We start from the raw sequence: 22,613 nt of genomic DNA on the forward strand, positions 1-22,613 counted from the left end.
ATCAACAGCCTTTGTATACACAGGCAATGCCACGGCTGAGGAAGAACTTCTAAAATCAATCCCATTCACAATAGCTACAAAAACAATCAAATACCTTGGAATAAACTTAACCAAAGACGTTAAAGATCTCTACGATGAAAACTACAAAACCTTACAGAAAGAAATAGAAGAGGATACCAAAAAATGGAGAAATCTTCCATGCTCATGGATTGGAAGAATCAATATCATCAAAATGTCTATTCTCCCAAAAGCAATTTATACATTCAATGCAATACCCATCAAGATCCCGAAGACCTTCTTCTCAGATCTGGAAAAAATGATGCTGAAATTCATATGGAGACACAGAAGACCTCAAATAGCCAAAGCAATCCTGTACAACAAAAACAAAGCCGGAGGCATCACAATACCTGATTTTAGGACATACTACAGGGCAGTTGTTATCAAAACAGCATGGTACTGGTACAGAAACAGATGGATAGACCAATGGAACAGAATAGAAACACCAGAAATCAATCCAAACATCTACAGCCAACTTATATTTGACCAAAGATCCAAATCTAATCCCTGGAATAAGGACAGTCTATTCAATAAATGGTGCTGGGAAAATTGGATTTCCACGTGCAGAAGCTTGAAGCAAGACCCATACCTATCACCTTACACAAAAATTCACTCAACATGGATTAAAGACTTAAATCTATGACCCGAAACCATCAAATTATTAGAGAGCATTGGAGAAACCCTGCAAGATATAGGCACAGGCAAAGACTTCCTGGAAAATACTCCAACAGCACAGGCAGTCAAAACCAAAATTAACATTTGGGATTGCATCAAATTGAGAAGTTTCTGTACTTCAAAAGAAACAGTCAGGAAAGTGAAGAGGCAACCAACAGAATGGGAAAAAATATTCGCAAACTATACTACAGATAAAGGATTGATAACCAGAATCTACAAAGAAATCAAGAAAATCCACAACAACAAAACAAACAACCCACTTAAGAGATGGGCCAAGGACCTCAATAGACATTTTTCGAAAGAGGAAATCCAAATGGCCAACAGACACATGAAAAAATGTTCAAGATCACTAGCAATCAGAGAAATGCAAATCAAAACCACAATGAGGTTCCATCTCACCCCTGTGAGAATGGCTCACATTCAGAAATCTACCAACAACAGATGCTGGAGAGGATGTGGGGAAAAAGGGACACTAACCCACTGTTGGTGGGAATGCAAACTGGTTAAGCCACTATGGAAGTCTGTCTGGAGATTCCTCAGAAACCTGAACATAACCCTACCATACAACCCAGCCATCCCACTCCTTGGAATTTACCCAAAGGAAATTAATTTGGCAAATAAAAAAGCCATCTGCACATTAATGTTTATTGCAGCTCAATTCACAATAGCTAAGACCTGGAACCAACCCAAATGCCCATCAACAGTAGACTGGATAAAGAAATTATGGGACATGTACTCCATAGAATACTATACAGCAGTAAGAAACAACGAAACCCAGTCATTTGCAACAAGATGGAGCAATCTGGAAAACATCATGCTGAGTGAATTAAGCCAGTCCCAAAGAGACAAATATCATTTGTTTTCCCTGATCGGTGACAACTGAGCGCCAAAGGGGAAACCTGTTAAGTGAAATGGACACTATAAGCAACAATGAACTGATCAGCTCCTGTCCTGACTTTAGATGTACAATGTAATACTTTATCCTTTTTAGTATTTGTTGTTGTTGTTGTTGTTCTAGTACTATTGGTTGAACTCAGTAATTAACACAATTATTCTTAGGTGTTTAAATTTTAACTGAAAAGTGATCCCTGTTAAATCTAAGAGTGGAAAAAGAGAGGGAGGAGATGAACAATTTGGAACATGCTCAATCGGACTGGCCGCAAATGGTGGAGTTAGAAATGTGCCAGGGGATTCCAACACAATCCCATCAAGATGGCATGTACCAATGCCATCGCACTAGTCCAAGTGATCAATTTCAGCTCACAATTGATAGCTCTGATAGCTCTAAGAGTCAAAGAGATCACAAATGTCTTTCTTGTTAAGAGTTCAAAATATATTCATAACCTGAAGCACAGGTAGGAAGATGTTTGCTTAAGGGAGCAGGAAAGCTAAAAATTCATAATTCTCTTGAATTCTGGCACATTTTCCATTAAATGTTGACTGTAAGCTTCCTAAAAGCAGAGAACACATCTTGCTAAAGGAAAAACAATTACTCCACATTACCCTAACACAATAATTAAAATACAATCCCTGCTGTTAACTGAGAGGCAGAACCCTAAGACAATAATGCTCAAGGCAGAGCAGTTGGTCACAGCAGCTACAAATCCAAAGAAGGAAAGTCCACCTCCTTTTTTGCAGAGGCTACATAGTCACAGTTCTCTTACCTACCCGTCTCTCCCTCCACTGTCTTACGGATAGCATCAACTAGGAGAATTCTAATAGTTGCTGCCTTAAAAGATCTTACAGCACCCAAATATTCACAAGGAGCTACGGCTAGGGAATTTATATTATTATTTAAGCTTTCAATTTTCCCGAAGCCTAATTTGTGTATTTTTTAAAAAATTATTGGAGAGGGAGATAGAGATGGACAGTATTTCCATCAGCTAGTTCACTCCCCAAATGCTTAACATCCAGAGTAGGCCAGGGCAGGCCTAGGCTGAGAGATGGGAATTCAACCCATCATCTCCCATATGGATGGCAGCATCCCCTTAACCTAAGCCATCAAGCTTCCCCCAGGGACTGCATTAGCACAAATCTGGAGTCAGGAGTTGTAGCCAGGTATCAAACCCAGGTACTCCAAGATAGGACATAGACATCTTAACAACTTAGGCTGAACACCCATCCCAAGCCAGGAAATTTATTATAAGAGTTTAGAAACACTCCAATGAGATCCTTTAAGAATGAAGAGAGAGGCCGGTACTGTGGCGTAGCAGGTAAAGCCGTCGCCTGCAGTGCCAGCATCCCATATGGGTACCGGTTCGAGGCTTGGCTGCTCTACTTCTGATCCAGCTCTCTGCTATGGCCTGGGAAAGCAGTGGAAGATGGCCCAAGTCCTCGGGCCTCTGCACCCACATGGGAGACCTGGAAGAAGCACTTGGCTTTGGATTGGCACAGCTCTGGCCATTGTGGCCATCTGGGGAGTGAACCAGCAGATGGAAGACCTGTCTCTCTCTCTGCCTCTCCTTCTCTCTCTCTGTGTAACTCTTTCAAGTAAATAAATAAATAAATAAAACAAAAAAAACACGAAGAGAGGCAGCTTCAGTACAGAGAGTAAAAGGGACAGACCAGCAGGGCCGGTGCTGTGGCATAGTAGGTTAAAGCCCCAGCCTGCAGCACTGGCATCTCATGTGGGTGTCGTGGCTGCTCCACTTCCAATCCAGCTCCCTGCTAATGCATCTGGGAAAGCAGCAGAGGATGGCCCAAGTCCTTGGGCCTCCCCACCCATGTAAGAGACCCGATGAGGCTCCCAGCTCCCAGCCTCAGATCAGCTCAGCTCTAGCCATTGCGGCCTTTTGGGGAGTGAACCAGCAGATGGAAGACTTTGTCTCTCTAACTCTGCCTTTCAAATAAATAAATAAATAAAATCTTAAAAAACAAAACAAAAAAACAGACTGGGGACCAGGCGCTAGCTCTGAAATTCTGGCTCTATTTTAGACATACCAGCTGTGTCACCCCGGGAAAAATCATACAACCACGATTTCTCTATCTTACGAAATGAGAAGAGCATCTGCTTTGTTTTGCCTGGCTTTGTAAGGTTAAAATGAGAATGCATGTGAAAACTACTAATACATAGTAGTTGTATTCATAAATATTAAATGCCCTCTCTCCATTTAACCTGATTAATACTCACTCAACACTTGGCATTCTACCAAGTAAATTTTTAAAAACTGAGCTTTGTACTACTTGAGTAGCATTCAACAGATCTGACTTTTTAAGCAGTTGCTAATACCTTTAATACCTTTTCCTTTTTATTTATGGCCGTAATTGAGACTTTAACAGGTCAAAAAACAACAGCTTGTATGGACAAATAAAATCAATTTTGGGTAAAGAATGTCACATTTCTTATCTTTCCAAATCACACAGATCAAATTAACCATTCACCTTCATCATCGTCGTCTCTTTCTTTTTCCTCCAAAGCTTGTCTTTCCAATTGTTTTGCTACCTCATCCACTGAAGCTCCTGATTCTTTATCAGGTTCCTGTTGCCCTGTTGATTAAATAAAACAGCATATGTCAAATATAATAAAGATATGACCTCCTCCTGAGTAGGTTCAAAGGATCCCAGAGAACTCACAAATTTTGTTAAGTGCTCAGGTACAAAGCATTGTGAATGTAACAACTTCTTGAATGACAATAAAAACATTTTCAATACCTATTGTCCAACAATTCACACAACAAAATATTCTCTAGCTAAAATAAACAAAAATGTAAGTTAATTCCTATCTTTAAGTAGTTTAACTTTTAAAAGTACTCAACAAAAACTATCAAATACTTAAGACAGGCAATAAATGCCGAAGGCCTTAAGAAAAAGAGGATTCTCAAGGAACACCCTGGGCTTTGTGAAGACAGTAAAATCAAAATAGGTAGGAAAAGATAGTCCAATACTACAAAACAAAAACTTTGAATACTTAAACACAAGACCCAGCTCCCGCCCTGAATGACTGCAATCCAGCTGCAGAAGCACTGTGTACGTGTAGAGGGAAAAAGTTATACTAGACAGCACACAACGAAGTGACATAGTGGCTACCGAACAGGATTCATATGAAGAGACCCGACTGTTAAAAACACATTAGGATCAGTCTCCTGAACCTTAAAGGACAAACTACAGAGCTGGTTCTTCATCCGAAAGCCATGAACAACCCCAGAGTGTGTCGCGGGGTTACATTTTGTCCTGGAAGAACCCAGCAGGGCTACAAGTCTCCCTCTTTCACTCCCACCTCATCAAAAAGTTGTAGACTAGCCCTCTCCAACCTCTCTCCACTTCACATTCAACAACTCTGGGCCCCCCGTGTTTCTTTGGCTGACTTTAATTAGAATCAGGTAGAAATAATTTTTTCCCCTTAAAATGAGGGAGTGTCCGCAACAAAAACACTGGCTTCTCCAAATACAACATTTCGGTTCCCAGCTCATAATATGACCCAGCCAACTGTAAGGCAAGCTGTTTTTGTAGCCTTACCGGGGGATTTAGAGGTTGTACCGCCCGGGAAGTTCCATTCCGGGACACAGAATATCCTATTTGCAGTCTACCGGTGCCTTCACAACCCGGGCCCAACGGCCCTAAAAAGCTGCACGCCGCCGCGGGATGAAGCAACTGAAAGTCCGTCCCACCACCACCACCACCACCCTGCAGTTCCCACTCGGTGACACGAGCGCGCGGGCACGCAGCCCCGAAGCGCAGGAAGCGGCGCGAAGGTGAGGGCAAGCCATCCACGTGCCCATCCCAAGGCCACCCCCGACGGAAACGTGTCCCACGATGCTCCCGCAAAGAGGCGGCGTGCGGGCGAGAACCCGGCTCCGGGAGAGGGGGAATCTGAGCTCCGGCAGGGGACCGGTTCGGGCCCACACACCCCGGAGCGCCACACGAGAGGCCGAGGCACTCCTGGGCCTCCCACCCTACCCCCACCAGACCGCCAGTCGCACGGGAGAAGCCGCCTTTCCCAGGGACTGGGCACCTGCAGCCCGGCCTTGCCACCCTCCGAGACCAGGGAGAGTCGAGCCCGGGATTCCGGGCGATGGGTCCTCCTGCCACCCCGCCAGGCCTGAGCCAAGTCGTTCAGCCATTCCTGGCCGGGGCTGGGAAAACCTCCTTTTACCTGCGGCGGTCCCTTTACTCTTCTTCTTCTTCCGTCTTTTTTTCTTGGCTGCTTCCTCAGCCGTAGACGCAGCTTCGTCCTCGCGGTCGTCCGGGCCCAGGTCGCCATTCAGGTGGCTCCCGGAGGCCGCTGCCTCCTCCACGCCCGCCATGTTGCCCGAGAGAGCGCGAGGGAGTGAGACAGAGCGGCGAGGGCCCGATCCTTCTTCTCCCCCAGCAACGCCGGAAGCTGCGCTCGATGGTAGGGCGCAGGGAATGCTGGGACGGCGGAGGACCCGCCCGCCGGGGCTCGGCGAGCCCGGGGCTGGCGAGCGCCCGGCGTCTTCATGGAGCCGCGGGTGGGTCCTGGGCGGGTCTCACTGCGGTGAGCTTGGGCCAGGCCCCGCACGGCTCGGGCTTTCCCATTGCAAATCCGCTGACGTAGGGTCAACGCAAAGGAGACCGAGCTGGAAATTTGAGTGCCCGTCTGTGGAGAGGATTCGCCTGCAAGAGCGAGGGGCGGCTCTGCTGGACCCGAAAAGATGTAGAAATCGCACGAGAAGCAGGAGAGGAAGCAGCACAAAAATGTGTTCAGGGGCTGGAGTTGTGGGCTTAGCCGGTACCGCCGCCGCCTGCGACGCAGGCACAGCTTAGGCGCCTCCGGATGGATTCGGTCCCGGCTGCTCCTCTTCTGATCCAGCTCCCTGCTAATGGCCTGGGGAAGCAGCGGAAGATGGCCCAAGTGTTTGGGCCCCTGCACCAACGTGAGAGCTGGATGGAGCTCCTAACTCCAGCCGTTGTCGCCATTTGGGGAGTGAACCAGCTGATGGAAGATCTGTCTCTCTCCCTCCCTGTAACTCTGACTTTCAAATAAGCCTTAAAAAATTAATTTTTTAAAAAAGTATATGTACATTCGTTTTTTATGACCAGAAAGGACTGTATTGATGCAATCACAGCTCACAGCCAGGCCGCCTGGACATTCGGGAGGTATTGTGGAAGCTGGGACACCGTGTTCGCTCCTGCCCCCCAAATCCCAGACGGTTCACCACGGAGTCTCCCCACGCTCCCGGCATTGACCAATTCATGGTGAGAGTTACAGGCTTTCGTACACAGGGACATACATCCTTCCCTGTTCATACAGAAGCTCACATTCCAGTTTCTCTATTTCTGATCACCTTTCTTTTGGACTAAGGCGTTTCCTCGGGATGCCCATTTTAGTCTTTTCTTAGTCTCCTGTTCAAATTGCAGTTTGAGATTTCATCCCCTGGGTACGTGTATGGTGATTGGTTGCACTAACATTTCTACTAAGTATGACTGTCTACAATAGAAAGGTTATTTGTTTTCATTAATTTTGTTAATGTTTTCTTTTTTAACAGATTTTTTTACTTTTAAAAAATTTGCTAATTTTTATTATTACTTTGTTTAAAAGGCAGACAGAAAGGGAGAGAGTAAGATTTTCACCCACTGGTTCACTCCTCAAATGCCTACCACAGCCAGAGCTGGGCTATGCTCAATCTAGAAGCCAGGAACTCAACCTGAGTCAACCAAGCGGGTGACATGGACCCCGATTGTGACATCACCTGCTGCCTCCCATGGCAGGCATTAGCAGAAAGCTGAAAGACTCAGAGCCAGGACTGGGCCCCAGGCTGTCTTATATGGCACATGAGCATACCAAGCAGGGTCTAAACCACTGCACCAAACACCCACCCCTTCCCAGATTTTAAATGGGATTTCTCTAAGCATATTTTAAATTGCTTTCTCTGACTGAGAGCTAGCAATATAGAGGTTGATAAACTAAATGTAGTATCAAAAAAGTAGGTAGCTACCATTTATATATATATATATATAACATTTATATATATTATATATATATATATATAACATATATAACATTTATATATAACATTCTTGGACATGCCAAGCCTGACCTGGCCTTTGGCTGCTTCTCCAGTCACTCCAATTCTTTTTCAGGCCCCTGCTCTCAAAACTCATTCTGCTCATGGAGCATTTCATTCAGGCTCTCCCTTCCATCTGGGCTGTTCTTTGCAGCCAGCCATGCAACCATTCATTCAAAGCCTGAAATGTACCTAGATCTAGCAATATATCAGTGCAAAAACAGGGTTTTTGTCATCATGGGGCCAATGAACAAAAACAGATGTTAATCAATGACATTAATGATGGTAAATTTACAACTAGTGCTATGAGAGCAATTTCCAAGGAGACTTAACCTAGGTGGGGTGGTCCAGGAAAGCCTCCCTGATGAAGTGGCAAGTAGGCTGAGATCAGAGGGAGAAGTGGGTGATACGGGGGCTGCAGAGGGGCAGTGTTCTTGGCAAAGTAAAGAGCTTCATTGTATCTAAAAGAGGAAAAATAAGAGCCAGATTCTAGTATCAGAGTGGTCCTGTAGCTATTACTAGTGTCTCTGCACTGCTCAAATAATCTTTTCTGAGACTTGGTTTCTCATATGTAAAACAGGAAGGAATATGACATTGAACTGAACAATGTCAGAACGACTAAAATACAAAAAGGTAGAGGAAAGAGTGAGTGTGATAAAATGACACTTTTCAAAGAATAAAGGTGAGAGGAGAGAGTACAGGGCCTTTAATACCATTTGGAGCTCTCCATCATTTGTCCTAAGAGCTATGGCAACCCCATAAAGTACGTTAATGGGTGAGAGGACAGGTGACCTGATGAGATTTAGTTAGCATGATCAGATTCTAGAAAGATCACTGTGGCTCCAGGGAACCGAGCAGATTTGAGAGTAGCCAAAATAAGCAGGACAACTAGGTTAGAGGCTTTTACAGTCAGCCAGGCAAGAGATGATGGCAGCTCCAGCCACAGTGATAATGTATATGATAAGACATGAACAGACTGAAGGGACATTTGGCAGATAAATGGGCGGGGCTCGGTAACGAAGTGTACAAGGCTGATGAGGGAGAAGGAACTATTAAAGAGGTCTGTGCCAGTGAAACTGGACCAAAGTAACATAAATGACAGAGACAGGAAGATATTCCCAGATTGGAAAGGGAAGACCATGAAGCTGACGTTGGGCCTGCTGAGTTTGAGGCACCTTGAGAACTCAAGTGGAGAGGTGAGGGTGGCAGGTGACTACGAAGGACTGAAGAAAAAGATGGGGCCTGAGCAACGTTCCATCCAGGTTGGCTGCTGGGGCAGCTTCTCTCTTGTCTTGTAGATGGCTTTGTTGTATGTGGGGTACACAGCACTTCTTCTAAGGACCACATTGCAAAGGAGTATGCCCCACTCTTAGGACCTCACTTAATTAGCTCCCCAAATAGAGTCACAATGGGGACTAGGGCTTCAAGAAATACATTTGAGGGGGCACAGTTCAGTCTACAACATGAACATTGTCAGATGTCGTCCTGTAAGGGGTGAGGAGGGAGTTGCTCCCAGTTGAGAAACTGGCTTGAAAGGATGTGGCATGTTGACAAGTTAGAGTGTTGCTGAGGAGGAAGCAAATTAAAATCAAAGTGTGAAAGGCCCTAAAGAGTATGGTTTTATAATAAGGACTCAGGGTGATATGTAGTAAAGTGTATGTAAATTTTAATATTGGAAAAAAATCTCAAAGGCCTAATAAAAGATTCAGTGTACATCTTTGATGTGCCAGTGTAATTAATACTGTTTAGCCATTACACACTGGTTAAGGGGCTGGCTTTGTGGCGCAGCAGGTTAAGCCAACATCTTTAATGCCAGTATCCAGTATGAGCACTGGTTCAAGTCCCGGCTGCTCCACTTCCAAAGCTGCTCCCTGCTAATGTGCCTGAGAAAGCAGTAGAAGATGGCCCAAGTGCTTGTGCCCCTGCCACCCACATGGGAGATCCAGATGGAGTTCGTGGCTCCTGGCTTCAGCCTGGCCCAGTCCTAGCAAGCTGCAGCCTTGTGGGAAATGAACTAGCAGATGGAAGACATTTCTCTCTCTCCTCTCTCTCTCTCTCTCTCCATCTCTCTGTAACTCAGCTTTTCAAATAAATAAAAAGTAAATTTTTAATATAATTTTTTAAAAATTTATTTTACAGGTAGAGTTACAGTGAGAAAGAGAGAGACAGAGAGAAAGGTCTTCTTCTGTTGGTTCAGTCCCCAAATGGCCCCTGCAGCCAGCGCTGCACCAATCCAGAGCCAGGAGCCAGGTGCTTCTGCCTGGTCTCCCATGTGGTTGCAGAGGACCAAGCACTTGGGCCATCCTCCATTGCCCTACCAGGCTACAGCAGAGAGATGGACTGGAAGAGGAGTGACCGGGACTAGAACCCGGCACCCATATGGGATGCCACCACCCCAGGTGGAGGATTAACCAAGTGAGCCATGGCGCCGGCCCCTAAAAAGTAAATCTTAAAAAAAAAAAAAAAAAAAAAAAAAGCTAACTAAATTACATGCATGTAGATTACATAGATAATTTAAAATATTTCTATAATGCAGATTTTCAAGCTAGGGAATGGCCTGCTTATTTTGCTGTGCAAACGATCACTCCAGGGGCCAATGCTGTGGCATAGAGGATACAGCCACCGCCTGCAGTGCCGGCATCCCACATGGGCACCAGTTGGAGTCCAGGCTGCTCCACTTCCAATCCAGCTCTCTGCTACATCATGGGAAAGCAATAGAAGATGGCCCAAGTCCCTGGGCCCCTGCACCCACATGGGAGACCCAGAAGAAGCTCCTGGCTCCTGGCTCCAGATAGGCACAGCTCCAGCCACTGTGGCCAGTTGGGGAGTGAACCAGCAGATCAAAGATCTCTCTCTCTCTCTCTCGCTTGCTCTCTCTCACTCTCTCTCTCTCTTGTAGCTCTGCTTTTCAAATAAATCTTAAAAAAAAAAAAAAAGATTACTCCAATGGCAGTCTAGACCCTAGACTAGTGTTTCTCATTCAGAAAACTGCTTCCTTTAAAAAGCCAAAACATTTTGAAGAACTGTCTCCTAACCTGAGAACATGGCATTTTCTATTTTTTCAAGTTAAACCATCTTTTTACTTTATTATAAGGAAATGACAGGGAAAATAGTTGATACTGGCTTTTTGTGCCTTCATAAAAATTTTTAGAAGACAATCTATGGCAGTTCTCAAAAACATGTTTTAAACCTTTCTAAATAGCAACATCCCTAAGTTTGATGATCCCTACTTTAAGAAAAGAATTGGAAAAGGCCGGCACCGTGGCTCAATAGGCTAATCCTCCGCCTTGGGGTGCCAGCACACTGGGTTCTAGTCCTGGTCGGGGCACCGGATTCTGTCCCAGTTGCCCCTCTTCCAGGCTGCTGTGGCCCGGGAGTGCAGTGGAGGATGGCCCAAGTCCTTGGGCCCTACACCCCATGGGAGACCAGGATAAGCACCTGGCTCCTGCCTTCGGATCAGTGTGGTGTGCCGGCTGCGGCGGCCATTGGAGGGTGAACCGACAGCAAAAGGAAGACCTTTCTCTCTGTTTCTCTCTCTCTCACTGTCCACTCTGCCTGTCAAAAAAAGGAAAAAGAAAAAAAAAAACCTCAACAGGAAGAAAAGAATTGGAGATAGGCAAGCCTGGTGTTTTAGGAGAACCTGCTAAGTTACTGCTAATAACAACATGAGCAAGAGCTTATGGGAAGGCTTTGGTTGGGGCTGAAAGAGGAGACATTGGATTGCAGAAACATTTCTAATGTAGAATTAAGAGAACTTTATGGCCTGTTAAATGTGGAGAGGGAGGAATTGACGATGACACCGAATTTTCTGGCACAGGTTCCTGGGTGGAGAGTGGTACCACTCCCAGAGATAGGCAATGAACAAGGAGGAGCGGGTTTTGGAAGGGGAGAGTTTGAGATAAACTTTGGGCATGCTAAGTTAGAGATGCCTGCAGGGCATCCAAGCAAAGATATCTATAGTCAGCTAGAAATATGGATCTAGAGATACAGACATGGGAGTCACTAAGGCCCCAGTGTGGCAGAAGGCTGTGAATGAGGTAGTCAGAGAAGAAAGGCCAGAAGCAAAACACAACCTAGAAGAACTCTAATATTTGAGGGTTTTTATTTGCTTGTTTGGGGGAAAGGTGGAAAATTCTGTTAAGGAGACTAGAAAGGAAGGGTTAAGACCAGAGGGAGAAAATGTAGAGAATAATTGCATGGAAAGAAGGAGAGAAAACGCTTCATTCAAAGAGTTTGGTCAGAAGCCACGCTGTGCTATAGTAGGTTAAACATTTGCCTGCAGTGCCTTTAAGGCCACCACAAAACACACCAAACACTGGAGTAAGGGAAAGAGTTTATTGGGGGGATGGAGGGGCTGGCACTGTGGCTTAGTGGGTAAGGCCACCGCCTGCAGTGCCAGCATCCCATATGGGCGCTGGTTCAAGTCCAGGCTGTTCCACTTTCCATCCAGCTCTCTGCTATGGACTGGGAAAGCAGTAGAAGATGGCCCAGGTTCTTGGGCCCCTGCACCTACGTGGGAGACCCGGAAGAGGCTCCTGGCTCCTGGCTTTGGATTGGCACAGCTCCAGCCATTGCTGCCAGTTGGGGAGTGAAGCAGCAGATGGAAGACCTCTGCCTCTCCTTCTCTCTCATTGTAACTCTGGCTTTCAAATAAATAAATAAAATCTCTAAGAAAAAAAAGTTTATTGGGGGAAATCCAATAGACTGGAGAGAGGGGCAAAGAAGGAAAAGAGGGAGAAGGAGAGCGTGTAAGAGAGAGACAGAGGGAGAGGGAAAGGGAGAGGGAGAGAGAGAGAGAGAGAAAGTGTTTAGGAACAGGTCCTTTTAAAACTTTGCCAGGGGGCAGGAAGGGAAGTAGGAGCAGCGAATCCCATTTGGATGGGAATGGAGCTTGACACTGGTGGTTGGGCCATGTGGCCACCTGGCTTCCAGCAATGCCAATAGGGGCTAGAGCCTAGGATGGTGTCAGGGTGTAGATCGCGCCATAGATAAGACTACACCATTTTCATAACAGTGCCAGCATCCTATTTGGGCGCCAGTTTGTGTCCTGGCTGCTCCACTTCCAATCCAGCTCTCTGCTGTGGCCTGGGACAGCAACAGAAGATGGCCCAAGTGCTTGGGCCCCTACATCCATGTGGGAGATCTGGAAGAAGCTCCTGGCTTCTGGCTTCTGGCTTCTGGCTTCTGGCTTCTGGCTTCAGATCAGCTCAGCTCTGACCCTTGCAGTCATTTGGGGGAGTGAACCAGAGGATGGAAGACCTCTCTCTCTGCCTCTGCCTGTGTCTGTCTGTAACTCTGCCTCTCAAGTAAATAAATAAATATTTTTTTAGAAAAGTTTGATCAGCTACATCAAGCTGCTGTGGAAGGATCACATAGTACAAAGTCTTAAAGGTGACCATTAATTGGTGATCTTAGCAAGAGCATTTTGTTAGGGGGTACCAAACAAGCATACATAGAGAGTAGGATGCACTATTTGGAGAAAAATGCCTCATTTTAAATTCATTTCATCAGTGACTCTTGCAATACTCTCTTTTAAAAAATATTTATTTATTTATTTATTTATTTATTTATTTATTTATTTGAAAGGTGGAGTAGCAGAGAGAGAGAGAGGGAGAGAGACATAGAAAGAGATCTTCCACCCACTGGTACACTCCCCAAATTCCTACAACAACTGAGATGAGCCAGGTGGAAGCCAGGAACTGCATCCTGGTAGCCCACATGGGTGGCTGGGACCCCAGTACTTGGGCTATAACCACTGCCTCCCAGGTGCATTGGCAGGAAGCTGGCTCAGAAGTGTGGAGTATCTGTGACTTGAACCAGGCACGCGGATAGGGCACGCAGGTGTCTCCTGCAGTCGGTTAACCCTCTGAGCCGCAGCACCTGCCCCTGCAATGTTCTTCTTTTTGTTCTGGAAAGGGCCTTCCTTGAAACTCAGTGTAGCTCTGTTGCCTTCTGCAATTCTTCCCTTCTATTAACTGTATCCAATGACATCTCAAACCACCTTTTATCTTACATTCTCTTCTTTTTGTAATTACAGCATGGTTAGTCACTTAACTGTAGATCTTCTTTAAGTTCTCCATTATCTCTATGCAGTATCCATGTATTTTTTACGTCCTCAGTTTTCTCAACCTTAAAAAAGGAAACAAAATATAGTCTATTCTTCTTTAGATGTTCCACAATGATCATTGGGGATGAAATCTAGATTTTGTTTGCATCAACTATCTAGAGGCTTGGAGGTACCTTTGATGCAGATTAGTGAAACACTGTCATCGGATATAAATGTTTGAATTCAACTGATGGCTCCTGACTTGAGGGAGAATTGCTTCAGAGCAAGGCCTGAAGCCACTAAATTCAGCTGTTTGGACCTGACTCTTTCTTTCTCTTTTAGCTTTCTTTCTTTCCTTCCTTCCTTCATTCATTCACCCCTTCTTCCTTTTTTATTTTCTTATTTCTTTCTCCCTTTCGTCCTTCCTTCCAACTAATATTTGTTGATCAAACGCATGCGAAAGAAACAGCAGCGAACCAAATAAAGTCTGTCTTGTGGATACTTCACTGAGGCAAAGAGAAACAACAAAAAGCCAAATACACAAATGAATATATAGAATAACAAGTAGTGGTAAGTGCCTTGGAGAAAACAAAGCAGGTTCAAGGGGATGAGAGTGATGCTGTTTTACCTCGCATTTTCACAATGGCCTCTTTTTCAGAGTAATATTTGATTAGAGAGACTGGGAGGATGCAAGGGATATGGTATGTTAGGCGGGAGGCATGCCTGGTATGAGGACAGGAAGGGGACCCATGTGGCTGAAGCTTAATAAACTGTGAGAGAACAGCAGGAGATAAGATCATAGAAGTAAGAGGAATAGGAGCAGGTCAGAGTATGAAAGGCCTTGGAGGCCACCGTTATTCCAGCTTTTACCCTAAGTGAGAAGGGAAGTAGTTGGACAGAGGGCAGGATCTTGCTCTGATTGAGGACCTAGCTTCTGTGCTGAGAGTATCATCATATTTTCTAAAGGAGCTCCTTAGGAAGGAAGATGTATTTTGGCTTATAGTTTTGAAGGTTTACAGTCTAAGACTGGGTGGCCCTATTAGTCTGGCATCCAGTGAGAGCAATGAATGGTGGGCCGCACGTGGGTGGAGGGTCACGTGCTGAGCCAAGAAGCACCCTTGGTTTGTATAACTAACTCTCCCAGGAGAACCACTTTCAGAGGGTAAGCTCCTGATGACCCAAGGATCTCCCAGCTGGGTCTGCCTCCTAGACACCAAAATTAGTTCAAGCATCCACCCTTAATCCATTAACACTAATCATTAACCATCAACATGGTTAATGAAGTTTTGGGGACCAAGCCCCTAATACATGGGCCTTTAGGAAACATCTAAACTACCATGTAAAGTCTTAACGGTTGAGATTCAATTTTAAAGGGTAGAGAAAAGGCAAAATAAAGCCCAGGTAAGAGGTTCTATGTCGTGATGATCCTTGTGAGGGTTGATGACTGTTGAGCCAGCATGAGAGTTGTGAAAGATGGTGAAGAGGTTGCATTCTGGATATAGATTATTGGATTTAATTATGAAATGGCTATATAGTGTGAGAAGAAGAGAGAACTCACAGAGAGCTCCAGACCTTTGGCCTGAGCACTTGGAAAAAGGAAACTTCCTTTTATTGAAATAAATAAGAAGGAGTTTGATAGAGAAACTAGGAATTCAGTTTTGACAGGTTGTATAAATTGAACTTGAGGTGCCTATTGATACATTATATAGCAAAGTGGATATACAGTCTACATCAGGAGTTAAGTGAGACATCAAGGCTGCAAATCTACATTTGTGAGTTGTTGGTGTGTAGCTTTTGTTTTTTAAAGATTTATTTATTTATTTATTTGAAAGGCAGAGTTACAGAGAGAGAGAGAGAGCACTTTCATCTGCTGGTTCACTCCCCAAATGGCCACAACTGCCGCAGCTAAGCTGATCTGAAGTCAGGAGCCAGGAGCTTCTTTTGGGTCTCCACATGAGTTTGGGCCATTTCCTGCTGCTTTCCAGGAGCATTAGCGGGGAGCTGGATCAGAAGTGGAGCAGCTGGGACTCAAACCGGTGCCCATATGGGATGCTGGTGCTGCGGCAGCAGCTTAACCTGCTGTGCTGCAGGGCTGGCCTGTGTAGTTGGCTTTTAAAGATTTATTTACTTATTTGAAAGGCAGAGTGATAGTGACAGAGAGAGCAAGATCTTTCATCTCCTGGTTGACTCCCCAAATGACTGCAATAACCAGGAGCCAAGAACTTCATCCTGGTTTCCCACATGGGTAGCAGGGGCCCAAGCATTTGGGCCATCATCTGCTGCCTTTTAAGGTGTATTAGTCGGGGGCCGGCGCCGTGGCGTAGTGGGTAAAGCCGCTGCCTGCAGTGCCAGCACCCCATATATGCGCCAGTTTGAGTCCCAGCTGCTTCACTTCCAACCCAGCTCTCTGCTATGGCTTGGGAAAGCAGTAGAAGATGGCACAAGTGCTTGGGCCACTGCATCCATGTGGGAGACTCACGAGAAGCTCCTGGCTTCGGATTGGCACAGCTCTGGCTGTTGTAGCCAACTGGGGAGTGAACCAGCAGATAGAAGACCTCTCTTTCTCTCTCTACCTCTCCTTCTCTCTCTGTGTAACTGACTCTCAAATAAATAAGTAAATCTTTAAAATAAATAAATTAATTAATTAAGTGTATTAGCGGAACCTGGATTGGAGGTGGAGCAGCTGGGACTCAAACTGGTGCTCTAATATGGAATGCCAATGTCATAGGAGATGGCTTGACCCAGTCACCACAACACCAACCCTGTCTAGATGGTTTATAAAACTGCTATGGTTTGAAAATCATTTCAAACCCCAGAGTCATAAATTACTAATACTAAGAAGGTGGAAAAAAAAATTTTTTTTTTTTTGATAGGCAGAGTGGATAGTGAGAGAGAGAGAGAGACAGAGAGAAAGGTCTTCCTTTTTGCCGTTGGTTCACCCTCCAATGGCCGCTGCGGCCGGCGCACCACGCTGATCCGAAGCCAGGAGCCAGGTGCTTCTCCTGGTCTCCCATGCGGGTGCAGGGCCCAAGCACTTGGGCCATCCTCCACTGCCTTCCCGGGCCATAGCAGAGAGCTGGCCTGGAAGAGGGGCAACCGGGATAGAATCCAGCGCCCCGACCGGGACTAGAACCCGGTGTGCCGGCGCCACAAGGCGGAGGATTAGCCTGTTAAGCCATGGCGCCAGCAAGAGGGTGGAAATTTAATCCAAGTATGGTGTTAGGTAGGCCTGGTGGGAGGTCATTAGGTCACTGGGGCGTGCTTTGGATTACAGGGGTGAGGAGCCTCTAGCTCGCAGGCCAGATAAGGCCTGTGAAAGCATGTGAGCTGGCCCTGCCAAGGCAACCACAGGTGAGACTTGGATTTCACATCTATAGCAGGCTAATTTTTAAACTGATAATTTTGTATGGCCTGTGAATTAGTTATATATATCCAAATGTCCCTTGGCGGAAAGAAGGTAGTTCCCATGAGGGGTTGGTTATAAAAGCCTGAGTCAGGCCCAGCCACTCTCTGCTTCCTGGCTTGCTTTGTGAGCCTCCCCTGTGTGTGCTCTGCTGTTGCTGTCACCCTCACCAGACACCAGACTAACGGGCCCACTTATCTTGGACTTGAATCTTCAAAACCATGCGCTAAATAAACCTTTTCTCTTTATTTAGTCAGTTGCTTCTGTTTAGTTGTTACAGTGATGAAAACTGGCTCATACAAAAGCCATGTAACAGGGTAAGTCGGGAAGTATAGCGAGATGAAAACAGGCCCGAGAGAGAGAGACTGAATCACAGATGGAAAGAAATCAGTGGAGTCGGTGTTGTTTCCCAGGGTGTTGAGCCGTCGCCTGCAATGCTGGCATCCCACACTGGAGTACTGGTTGGAGTCCCAGCTGCTCCAGTTCCAATCCAGCTCCCTGATAATGTGCCTGGGAAAGCCGCGGAAAATGGCCCAAGTGCTTGGGTCCCTGCCATCCACTTGGGAAAGCAGGATGGAGTTTCAGGCTCCTAGGTTTGGCCTGAGCCAGTCCTGGCTGCTGCAGCATTTGGGGAGTAAACCAGAGGGTGAAGACCTCTCTCTCTCTCTCTCTTTCTCTCTCTCTCTCTCTGTAACTATGCTTTTCAAATAAATAAATCTTAAAAGAAAAAAAAGAAAGAAAGGGAAAAAAAAAAAAAAAGAAACCAGCAAAATGCTAGAGAAGGAATAACCAGGGAAGGAGAAAAACCCAGAGAAAACAACGTCTAGGAAATCAGGTAGAGAAAGTGCTGCAAGAGTGCTGGGTGGAGTCAAATGCTCTGTGGGATTGTATGTGTTAAGTGACCCCTGAATTTAGTGCTATCAAAGACTCTAGTGGCATTAAGAGAGACCAGTTAGTGGAGTGGTGGGGATGAACCCAGCGGGTTGAAGAGAGAATGGGAGCAGCTTTCAAAGAGCTTGCCATAAACTACTCCCACTCAGTAGGATGGCAACTATTAAAAAAAAAAAAACTTTTAAACACTAACAATTAAATGTTGGCAGGGATGTAGAGAAATTGGAAACTTATATGCGTTGCTGGTAGGAATGCAAAATGGTATGACTGCTGTGGGAAATGGTATGGCGATTCCACCCAAATTACACATAGAATTATCATGTGCTCAACCAGTCCACTTCTGGGTATGTATCCAAAAGAAGTGAAAGCAGGGACTCAAATATTTACACCCATGCTCATAGCAACATTATTTCTGATGGCTAAAAGGCAGAAGCAACCAAGTGTCTGTTGACAGATGAACATGGTATATGCATACAATGCGATATGCTTCATCCTTATAAAGAAAGAATTTTTCCTTAAGAAAGAAAATTTTACTACATGTTACAACAGGGATCAATTTGAAGACATTATGCTAAGCAAAATAAGTCAATCACAAATGGACAAATATACAATTCCTCTTACATGAAATTCATAGATAGTGAACTTCTTAGAGACAGAAAGTAGAATGGTGATCGCCAGAGGCTACGGGAAGGTGAATATGCAGAGTTGGTGTTTGACGGGTGTAGTGTTTCAGTCTTACAAGATGAAAAAGTTCTAGAGATGTACGGTGACGATAGTTGCACTACAACATAGATGCACTTATTCATTTTGTTTATTTTCATTTTTTTGAAAGGCTGAGAGAGAGAGACAGGCCCAGAGAGATCTTCTATCTACTGGTTCACTCCCCAAATGCCCCCAACAGCCAGGGCAGGATCAAGCCAAAGCCAGGAACCAGGAACTCAGTCTGGGTCTTCCATGAGGATGGCAGGGACCTAAGTACTTGAGCCATCACCTGTGGCCCCCTAAGGTACACATTAGTAGGAAGCTGGAATTAGAAGCAGAGTTGGGGCTTGAACCCAGGCACTTCTATATAGGATGCAGACATCCCAAGCAGAGTCTTAACAGCTGCACCAAATACCTGCCTCTATGGATGCACTCAATGCTGCAGAACTGTACACTTAAAAATGGTTAATGTGGTGAAATTTACATGGTGCATGTTTTACCACAATGTGAAAAAAGTTTTGCTGTAAAGGGAGCAGATAAATGAGGCAGCAATTGCAGGGTGTGTTCACGTTTACATCAGCCCCCAAACGTTCATGAAAGACATTTGTAGAAAAACCTTACAAGGTTGGGGGCAGGGGGAGTCACCTGAAACCTCATCTCCCTTTAGTTTCTCCATTCCAGAATCAATGTCTGTGTATCTTTAGGGCCTTGAGATGGCTCTTTTTTTTTTTTTTTTTTGACAGGCAGAGTGGACAGTGAGAGAGAGACAGAGAGAAAGGTCTTCCTTTTGCCGTTGGTTCACCCTCTAATGGCCGCCACGGTAGGTGCGCTGCGGCCAGCGCACTGCACTGATCCGATGGCAGGAGCCAGGTGCTTCTCCTGGTCTCCCATGGGGTGCAGGGCCCAAGCACTTGGGCCATCCTCCACTGCACTCCCTGGCCACAGCAGAGAGCTGGCCTGGAAGAGGGGCAACCAGGAAGATGGCTCTTGTCAAAGAAAAGTATTATTAGGATGTAGGATATAGACTCAAGCCCATGAAAATATCTGTGGGACTGAGAAGAGCTTTGCAGGTGCCAGGTCATTAAATAATCTCTAACTGTTTTTGAAAAATTCTCTTAGGAAGTGAAACACATAAATGCCACCAGATCAGCTGCCCCTTCTCTCTCTTGGTACTTGGGACACACTAGTCGGCCATAGCTTAAGTAGTCACTTGGTAGTAGAGCCCACACATTAAGAATTCAGAGGGTCACATGTCGCATCAAAGGTCTCTTGAGTGAGACTCTGAGGACAGCAGTGGCCATGCAGCTGGAGATGTCTTCCCTATAGATCCTGCTGAGCTCTTGATCCCTTTGGATGTGTTAGCACCACTGCTAGGTGACAGCCTCAACAACACGGACAGGAGAAGCTGGCAACTCAACTGCAGTCCATTGCTCCTGTAAAGGAATTGCAATCCCAGTGTGGCTGGCCCTTCGTTTTTCTTTTCTTTATTTTATTTTATTTTATTTTTTTGACAGGCAGAGTGGATAGTGAGAGAGACAGAGAGAAAGGTCTTCCTTTTTGCCGTTGGTTCACCCTCCAATGGCCGCTGCGGCCAGCGCATCTCACTGATCCAAAGGCAGGAGCCAGGTGCTTCTCCTGGTCTCCCATGCAGGTGCAGGGCCCAAGGACTTGGGCCATCCTCCACTGTACTCCCGGGCCACAGCAGAGAGCTGGCCTGGAAGAGGGGCAACCGGGATAGAATCCGGCGCCCCAACTGGGACTAGAACCTGGTGTGCCGGCACCGCTAGGCGGAGGATTAGCCTGTTGAGCCACGGCGCCGGCCTTCTTCTTCTTCTTCTTTTTTTTTAAAGAGAAACCTGCACTGTGGATCTTTACTTTTGGTCCTCAGATATTGACAACTAATCCAGGTAGTTTAAAATGCTGTGTGCACGTCACAAAACAAGCCAAACAAAATGCATCTCAGGCCGAGGATTTGGGGCTGGGTTCTGCCTAAGGGCTGCCAGCTGCTGAACTCTGGCCTGCAGCTGCCCCATGTACAGGACTGGCCAAAACTGCCCCATCACGAGAGAGAAGTACTTAGTCTGGTGTTTTTAAATTCACCTGGCACCCTTAGTCCATTTTTTCATATGTAGCAACACTCCAGAAAAATGCTCAGGAAACTGGAGAAGCACAGATCTTTGTCCCTCATTGAGATGCTAAATATTTACAATCATTTTGTTTAATTTCCTTTTTTTTAACTGGGAATCTTTTTTTTTTTTTGATTATTTATTATTTATTTGAAAAGACAGGGAGAAGGACCCAAGCACTTGGACAATCATCCACTGCCTCTCAAGCACATCAGCAGGAAGCTGCACTGGGGCCGGCGTCTTGGCTCAATAGACTAATCCTCCACCTACGGCGCTGGCACACCAGGTTCTAGTCCCGGTTGCCCCTCTTCCAGGCCAGCTCTCTGCTGTGGCCCAGGAGTGCAGTGGAGCATCCAGTGGAGGATGGCCCAAGTGCTTGGGCTCTGCACCTGCATGGGAGACTGGGAGAAGCACCTGGCTCCTGGCTTCAGATCAGCACCGTGCGCCGGCCGCAGCACGCTGGCCGCAGCGGCCATTGGTGGGTGAACCAACGGTAAAGGAAGACCTTTCTCTCTGTCTCTCCCTCTCACTATTCACTCTGCCTGCCAAAAAAAAAAAAAAAAAAAAAAAAAAAAAAAAAAAAAAAAGCTGCACTGGAGGTGGGACAGTCAGGACTCAAACTAGCATTCCAGTAGGGGCTACCAGGATGCCCACATCACAATGATGGGGCCCCAGAAGGTTTTTCTGAAAGTCAGAGTCACACACACACACACACACACACGAAGGGAACTTTTCTGCCCCCTGGTTCACTCCCCAAATGGCTGCAACATCCAGGGATGGCCAGGACAAAGAAGAAGCCAGGAGCTCAGTCCGGGTCTCCCACAGGAGTTGCAGGGACCAAGCACTCAAGCCATCCCCTGCTGCTCCCCAGGGTTCAAATTAGCAGGAAGCCAGATGTAAGCAGAGCATCTGGGACTTGAACCAGGAACTCTGACAGGGGAAGCAGGTGTCCCAAGCAGAGTTTAACTACTGCGCCACAAAGCCTACCATCCCACTGACTTTTTAAAAAATTTGGTTTTTTGAAAGTGAAGAGTTCTTATCCTAGTAATAAATATGAACATTTCCCTTCAATAATAAGTGAAATAAAAAGATCTTCCTTATAGGGTTGCTGAAATATAAGAAATGTCAAATACATGCCAGGATGACTTGATACACCATACTGACACTGGCGATTTTTCTTATTACTTTTTCATTTTATTTGAAAGGCACAAATACACACACACACACACACAGAGACAAATGGAGAGAGATCTGCTGTCCCCTGATTCACTCACCAAATGCCTATAACAGCCAAGGCTGGGACAGACCAAAGCCAGGAGCCCAGAATTCAATCCAGATCCCCCATGTGGATGGCAGAGACCCAGGTGCACGGGCTGTTACCTGCTGCCTTCCAGGGTAAATGTTAGCAGGAAACTAGAACAGGAAGCAGAGTCAGAATACAAAGCCAGGCACTCCTACACAGGATGCAGGCATCCCAAGTAGTACCATCAGGTTTATTTAAAAAAAAAAATTGAGGAGGCCGGCGCCGTGGCTCAACTGGCTAATCCTCTGCCTGCGGCGCCGGCACACAGGGTTCTAGTCCCGGTCGCGGCGCCATATTCTGTCCCGGTTGCCCTTCTTCCAGGCCAGCTCTCTGCTGTGGCCAGGGAGTGCAGTGGAGGATGGCCCAAGTCCTTGGGCCCTGCACCCCATGGGAGACCAGGAGAAGCACCTGGCTCCTGCCATCGGATTAGCGTGGTGCGCCGGCC

General features: G+C 46.0%; 1 protein-coding gene and 1 long non-coding RNA gene across 2 annotated transcripts in view; one reads left to right on the forward strand and one right to left on the reverse strand.

The window, feature by feature from the left end:
* METAP2 (methionyl aminopeptidase 2) overlaps positions 1-6,046 on the reverse strand; it is a 38,254-nt gene extending 32,208 nt beyond the window's left edge. Inside the window, exons 1-2 of the mRNA XM_062203103.1 lie at positions 5,825-6,046; positions 4,114-4,218 (exon numbers count right to left, since the gene is read on the reverse strand). Of these exons, the coding sequence (XP_062059087.1) occupies positions 4,114-4,218; positions 5,825-5,975 (256 nt within the window). The 5' untranslated portion in view covers positions 5,976-6,046. The remainder of the gene's footprint in view (positions 1-4,113; positions 4,219-5,824) is intronic.
* Positions 6,047-6,137: 91 nt separating this feature from the next.
* LOC133768496 (uncharacterized) overlaps positions 6,138-22,613 on the forward strand; it is a 65,079-nt gene continuing 48,603 nt past the window's right edge. The window contains exon 1 of the long non-coding RNA XR_009866981.1: positions 6,138-6,888. This is a non-coding gene — a long non-coding RNA (uncharacterized LOC133768496). The remainder of the gene's footprint in view (positions 6,889-22,613) is intronic.

This window comes from Lepus europaeus, chromosome 10, assembly GCF_033115175.1.
Source record: "Lepus europaeus isolate LE1 chromosome 10, mLepTim1.pri, whole genome shotgun sequence".
NCBI lineage: Eukaryota > Metazoa > Chordata > Mammalia > Lagomorpha > Leporidae > Lepus > Lepus europaeus.